The sequence below is a fragment of the Lontra canadensis genome, unplaced genomic scaffold, assembly GCF_010015895.1.
Source record: "Lontra canadensis isolate GAN:19392208 unplaced genomic scaffold, GSC_riverotter_1.0 scaffold85, whole genome shotgun sequence".
NCBI lineage: Eukaryota > Metazoa > Chordata > Mammalia > Carnivora > Mustelidae > Lontra > Lontra canadensis.
The window spans coordinates 4,188,783-4,196,141 of NW_022631079.1; the positions used below are offsets into that span (position 1 = coordinate 4,188,783).

General features: G+C 45.6%; 1 protein-coding gene across 4 annotated transcripts in view; it reads left to right on the top strand.

Annotated features, from left to right (window-relative positions):
- The window catches only part of STAMBPL1 (STAM binding protein like 1), a 45,696-nt gene extending 41,047 nt beyond the window's left edge, over window positions 1-4,649 (top strand). For all 4 annotated transcript variants that reach the window (XM_032883056.1, XM_032883053.1, XM_032883055.1 and 1 more), the window contains 3 exons: window positions 2,330-2,442; window positions 3,496-3,595; window positions 4,328-4,649. In XM_032883056.1, the coding sequence (XP_032738947.1) occupies window positions 2,330-2,442; window positions 3,496-3,595; window positions 4,328-4,384 (270 nt within the window). In that variant the 3' untranslated portion in view covers window positions 4,385-4,649. The remainder of the gene's footprint in view (window positions 1-2,329; window positions 2,443-3,495; window positions 3,596-4,327) is intronic.
- Window positions 4,650-7,359: the final 2,710 nt, after the last annotated feature.

Consider the following 7,359-nt stretch of genomic DNA (forward strand, 5'->3'; position numbering starts at 1 on the left):
GAAACAGATGTTTTTATATATCAAACAGGGACCATAGATTTTTCCACGTCTCCCCAACAGGCCAAGGAGGAATTTATCACTACATAAACAGCCACGGTGGGGCCAAAAATACTGGGTTCCAACAACCCCTGGGCCATCATAGGAGCGAGAAAGGGCTTACTAATTAAAAGCCATGAGTTTAAATCTCAGCTCTGCTAAAAATTCCTTACAGGAATGTTGGTAAATTATGTAAGCAATCTGGGCATCAGCTTTATCATCCACAGAACAGATGTCATAAGAATTGACTTCCTGCAGTGGTTTGCGTTAAATGAGATAATGCCAGTGAATTTCATAGCACATTTTTCTAGGAACTCAGAAAATCGTGGCCACTGGTTTTGGCAATGACGCTCAACTTTTCCTATCCGTGGTTCAATCAATTTTTCCATTCAGTCTTTTACATGTGGACCTGGGGTAGGAATAAATCATCCCACTATCATGGGATGATGGCCAAGATTTTCAGAGAGAATGTGGAATAATTCAAGGACCCTTGAAGAGAGATGGGTGGCCATTTTTCATTTTACTTGCTTCATAGGGATGTACTGAAGAGGGTCGGGACACATGCTTAGATTCTCCTACCCTCCCCACACACAAAATCAGCAAGCACTTGGTGTTAACGTAATTTCAGAGATAGAGGAGACCTTAGTCCCAGCTCCACCTAGGTTCTTTTTTTTTTTTTCCCCAAGATTTTATTTATTTATTTGAGAGAGAGAGAGAGAGAAAGAGCATGAGCAGGGAGAGGGACAGAGGGGGAGGGAGAAGCAGACTCCTTACTGAGCAGGGAGCCAGATGTGGGGCTCGATCCCAGGACCCCGAGATCATGACCTGAGCCGAAGGCAGAGGCTTAACCCACTGAGCCACCCAGGAGCACCAAATCTTGCATTTCTTTAGCAGACCATAGTTAAGTGCAAAGGCATGAAGCTGTTTTTATGGGTCCGTGCCCTTTAGATAATAATGACAATATTGGGGCACCTGGGGGGGTTAAGTTGGTTAAGCCTCCAACTCTTGGTTGTGGCTCAAGTCACGATCTCAGAGTTGTGAGATCAAGCCCCACGTGGGCCTCTGTGCTCAGTAGGGAGTCTGCTTGAGATTCTCTCCTTCTCCCCATGGCCCCCATCTCAAAAAAAAAAAAAAAAAAAGACAGTCTTAAAATAATAATAGCAGGGGCGCCTGGGTGGCTCAGTAGGTTAACCCTCTGCCTTCGGCTCAGTCATGATCTCGGGTCTTGGGATTGAGCCCCGCATCAGGCTCTCTGCTCAACGGGGAGCCTGCTTCCCCCTCCTCTCTCTGCCTGCCTCTCTGCCTACTTGTGATCTCTGTCTGTCAAATAAATAAATAAAAACTTTAAAAAAAATAACAACAGCAATAACCCGGGGAATAACTGTGATTCTTCTCTGTGCTAGGCACTGTTGTAAAAATTTTACAGGGATTGTCTCATTAATTTTAATGTAGCAACCCCATGAAGAAAATGATTACTGTCCTTATTTTAAGGCTGATGAAATGGCATGAGGGGGTTAAATAATCTTCTCGGTGTCATACAGCCAGTGAGCGATGGGTCTAGGACCCAGGCGGTACACCCAAAGACCTTGGTTTCATGATTAAAGTGGTCACATTCCTTTCTCAAGGGTAACTGAGGTTGACTGTGAATTTTAAAATCACGTTGGGTGCATGTGTTTTTCCTATTCGAGTGTGAACGTCCGATGTGTCTCTCGTGAACAAAAGCTTGTTTATAGCCCAAAACCTGGAAGATACAGCTCTCGGTTTATAATCTCCCCCTTCCTTCTCATCATATGGGTATTTCCTTGCTGTGGAGGATGAGTCCCACACGCCTTCGACACCCTGGAGAGTTCTGCTCTCCCATTTGTAGGCAATGATGATCCACGGGAGGACACACAGGAAAATGGGGTAAATTCACAGTAAATGTTCCATTCGTGTCCGTGGTTTTATATAAATTATCTCTGGGCTCCCTCGGGTTCCCGTGTGTGGAATTAAGATGCCAACAGGAGCGTCTCCTAGCTGTGACGCAAGTCTCTTTAATTAATCCCCAGTCCTGTCTGTCCTAATAAGCAGAAAGCGCATGGACACTTCCAGGAGCCTCTTCTCAGGCTCGTGGTTATTCCCAGGGTACATGAGGGGAGGGATTATGCCAGGGACACAGTTTTTTAAATCCTGGTTTTATTAATCAATGATGGTAAAAAAAAAGAAAAAGCCAGCTGTGAGAGATTTCTCGAATGGGCTGCGGCCTCGGCGAAGATGAGTCTTCCAGTAAGACTGTCCTCTTCTCCGTTTACAGACACATCCGACCCAAACTGCGTTCTTGTCCAGTGTTGATCTCCACACGCACTGTTCCTATCAGCTCATGCTGCCGGAGGCGATCGCCATTGTTTGTTCACCAAAGCATAAAGAGTAAGTGGCCCTGGGGACCGGGTCCAAGTGAGGCATTGTCTGGGGCTGGTGGGTTCAAGTGCGTCCACGTGGCAAGGGGTGGCACTTGGACAGGCAAGCACCCCGTACCCTCGGGAGGCAGAGCTTGGTGCCATCCAGCTCCCTTTTACCTTTAGCTCTGTAGTCATAGGGTTTTTAAGGTCCTTTCATAGTAGAATTACCGGATCTCTTTACTTAGGGAACATGATCTCCAAGTGGATAAGCGGGACGTTATTTCAGTTGGCCTTTTGAGTTCCTCATTCTCCTGTCCCGCCTCGTGTTGTAAGAAAATTTCCAGCTTCCATTTAATGACCTCCAAAGCCTTTCTAGATTTGGGAGACAATGATTATGAGAGAGTGATGATGAGCAGAGGAGTCAGACACACTTAAGAGTGGAATCCTGGCTCCAGCTTCAGATGGCATGTGACTGGCAGGATTACTGACCACTATGACCCTCAGTCTCTTTATCCTTGACACCTGCCCATCCGGACTGATGTGAAGAAGATCCTGAATGGCAGTCTGTAGAAAGGGCTTAGCAATGGTGTCTGGCCCCACAGTTAGCACTCGATAAATATTTGCTGTTTCTTTAAACAGTGTCTGTGTTATTAGAAAAAGTAGAAATATCTGCCACCTGTCATTTCCTCCCATGGCCCCTCCGTTTTGCATTCCGGTCTCATGGGACAAGTTCAGCTGCCTCTTCCCCATTGCAGCCCAGCAGGTGCATGGAGTTGGCTTTGGCCCCTCGGGAGTTTCTCTCCACTGGGCCACTTATTGCAAAACTGGTTTAAAAGATCACTGTGGAGGGGTGCCTGGGTGGCTCAGTCGGTTAAGCATGCAACTCTTGATTTCAGCTCAGGTCGTGATGTCAGGGTGGTGAGATCGAGCCCTGCATCAGGCTCTGCACTGAGCGCGGTGTCTGCTTAGGATTCTCTCTCCCTCTCCCCCTCTGCCCCCCGCCTCCCAACCCTCCCCCCACTCTCTCCGGAAATCCAGATGATCTTTAATTTTTCCACTTTTTGTTTCCACCCCGGGACAGCACCGGCATTTTCCGGCTCACCAATGCCGGCATGCTCGAGGTTTCTGCTTGTAAAAAGAAGGGCTTTCATCCGCACACCAAGGACCCCAGGCTGTTCAGTGTGAGTAGACTGTGCTGGCTATTTTCTTTTTTCTCCAGATACTTATTTTCCACATGTTCCTTTCCCCCCCAACCCTTGAAGGAGAGAAGCAGCAGCAGTGTAATATGGGATAAAACACTGCTTAGTTTGGGGTTTTCTTATCCTGAAAATTCAGCAAGCTTTCAGTTACTTCTGATTTCTTTGCATGATTATTTTATTTACAAGAGAATGCCAGTGTTTCTGTAGCACAGTTCATTGTGCATAAAGTTGCCTTTCCATTTATGGATCTGTGGGATAATTAAAGAAATGCAGTTTTCCTCAGACTTCAACTAAGCAGACAATGAAAGAAAATGATATTTATTTTCTCATGAATTCTTTCCACTCGATGTGGCCAGATTAATTTTGTCATAACAGTTCATTGGAAACTGTAATCATCCTTCTGGGGTAGCCACAGATAGCCCCAAAGAAACACCATTTGACTATATCTTTTCGTTCTAACTGCTTGCCTGGTGGTTCTCCAGCAGTAACATCAGAGAAACATTGCTTTGAAGTTAGAATCTACTTAAAGCGACAATTAACTTGGCAACCTACGTCCGTGTGTTTTTGCTAGAAATGAATCAGTCCGATTCTCTCTTTTCCGATCGGAAACATCTTCAAAATTAGAAATGTTTTTAAGTTCGGAAGTCCATATTCCCTTTCTTGTGGAGAAACAGGGTAAACATCATGATGTAAAACCAGTTTTTTCTCACCTAGATATGCAAACATGTGTTGGTAAAAGACATAAAAATAACCACACTGGACCTGAGGTGATGTGTTCTGAAGACGAGCGCCGTCGACACGACACGTACCCGTGGACGTGCGGTAGCCGGATTTTCTTAACACGTTTCCTGAAGTGACTGATATTTTATATTTATACATTTTAGATCAGAAAGTTTGATATTTATTGTTCTTGCCCACTTTGAAGTTTTCTTTTTGGGTTGCTCTGTCTCCGGAGAGGTCACCGTTGTGTTACGTCAATAGTGTGAATCCCCCAGATACAACAACCACACAATAAATAATGCTGCAAACAACGGTATGTCTGGTGTTCGGAGAGGCCTCTGCGTCTGTTTTCAGTTTTCAACGCTTTGCTGTATTTTCTTCCTTGTTCCTATCAAAGGCAATTCCAAACAAGAGATCCTGAGTGCTCGGGGGTCTCCCAGCCTGGCCGTCGGGTCCTGCCACCCTTCCTATGGTCGAAGATGGGCAATTACCACATGGGAGAAGACACCTGGCTGCACACAGGAGAGCCGTCTGGCGTTCAATGTCAAGCTCAGAGCTTTGTGAGCGGCCGATACCAAAACAGTGAGCTTCTACTCAGGGAGCAGATGCCAAAGGGCTTGGGGGAGCAGACAATTCATTAACTTGATGGAGAGGAGTCAGAGCAGGGACGCTTGCGGAGAGAAGAATGAAAAAAGACTCAGATAAAAGCATACAGCTTGTTACTGTGAAACTTAATAGGGGTGATGGGGAGAAGAAATGAGGTATAGGAAATAACTGATAATTCTCAGCCCAAGAGAATTAAAAAGAAAATCACTTGCAAAGTGCACTTGCAATGAAAAGCATCTAGCTATAAATCAAGGAACAGGGAACATGAAGAGAAATACCTTTAAGCTGAGTAAGGTGACATAAAGACAACATTACCGAGGCTTGGACTGGGGTTTGCGGTGGGTATCTGGATAATCCAAGCTTTTACCTGGATCAAAGGCAGGGAGGAATGGGAGGTTTGTGGACTATGTTGGTTGAATTAGGAGGAAAAACATTGTGGAGACAGAATGTGACTGTCTTCAGAGGTAGAACGTTTAAAGAGGTAATTAAGGTAAAATGAGGACACTAGAGGGCCCTCATCCCATCTGGCTGGGATCCTTATGTGGAGGAGAGATGAGGAGGCCAACTCAGGGAAATCGAGAGGGGACACAGGGAGGTCTTCTCTGTCTGGCCATCTACAAGGAAAGCTGCTTCCAAAGAAACCAGACCTGACCACACCTTGATCTCAGACTTCCAGGCTCCAGAGCTGTGAGAAAATAAATTTCTTCCATTTAAACCACTCTACCTGTGGTATTTTATTATGACAGTCCACCAAACTCATACAGTACTTAACATTTAGTGAGGTTGTTTTCTTTTGTTCTCACGGACAGAACTGGAAACAACTTTCTCTGTTGTCCTGCAGAAATTACTGTCTTCTCCACAGACCTTGTCAGTTATCGAAGAGCAAGGTGGGTTGTGTGTGGGTTGTGCTCAGCTCCTAAAGTGGCTCCTGGATTCTTGTGAGAAGTGTTTTGTTTGTGGAACGATCGGCATATATTTGAGATGCGGTGGCAGCGAAGGCCATATCCCAGGGTTGGCTCCATGTCTCCCCCTGCTTCATCCCACGCCACAGACACGCAGGTCGTGCTGGGAAGACTGTGGTATTTCAGTTGCTTGGACTGAGACGAAGGTTTTTGTTGGGGAACCAGCCACAGTGGCCCCAACACGTGGAAAGCAGCTGTTTCTCACTTGGCGCGTCTGACAGAATTATGTAGCCGGAGAGTGTTTTTAGGGGACGAGGATGCTTGAGGAATGTCATGTGTTCGGCACCGATCAAGGAAGAAAGGAATACGTTCAGCTCCTTGTTCTTCTTAGAATTTAGCGTGTTATTTGTCATGAAGACAACAAATATGCAAAAAACTCTTTGTTCCCTCAAGAAACGTGTTTCCTTTTCTAGCATCTTGGCTCTTCATGAGGCAAGAACATCTTTTCCTTGGGGACAGCCACATTAGTGGCTCTGAGAGATTCGTCTTACTGATGTCCAGGAGGACTCTTTCTTTTAGTTATCAAAAGGCATGTCTTTGTTTATGTTATTCTGACTAAAATACCACAAACTGGGTGGCTTAAACAACAGACATTTATTTCTCTCAGTTCTGGAGGCCCAAAGTCTGAGGGAAAGCCCACACGTTCGGGCTCTGTGTGGGGGCTCTCTCCAGGTTTGCGGACAGCCACCTTCTTCGGTGTCCTCACATGATGGACAGAGCTCATCTCCCCCGAGTCTCTTCTTATAAGATCACTGATCCCATCATCAGGGCTCCTCCCTCCTCACTCAGCCACCCCTACAGGCCACCCCCCTCCACACACCATCACACCAGGGATTAGATTACAACATATGGATTTTGAGGGGGGAGGTGGGAGGTACAGACATTCAGTCCACTGCAAGGTCCGTGCCAAAAAGCTAATGTTTTATCCATTTGCCATGCTTTATAGAAGCGCTACTATATATCTCCTGAAATCCCATGATTACATTAAGTAGCATTCATGAGCATGTGAATAGCTGTTACTCTGTTCCCTGTGATCTGGTGTTCAAATGCCTTCCAACAGATTTACGGAATTAAGAAGATAGCCTTCAAAAAGAATTGCCAGTTGATTAAGTCATACTTAATCAAGTCAGACTCGGAAGACCTCGGGATAATGACTTGAGTCGAAGGCAAAGGTTTAACTATCTGAGCTATCCAGGTGCCCCGAAAGCCAAAATTAAAAAAACAACAAAACAACAACAAAAAAAACCACCTCATTTAAGTCATATCTAGACCCATTGTGGGGCTCAAATCCACTACCTCAAGATCAAGAGCCACACACACTTTGAGCCAGCCAGACACTCCAAAGTCAAATTTGGATAATAAAATCTGAGCTGATGACGAAGATGCCTGAGGCTTCTAGAACTCTGTCATCACACGCTTATTGCTGTGGGACACCCAGTCCCAGGCATTTATCGAGGT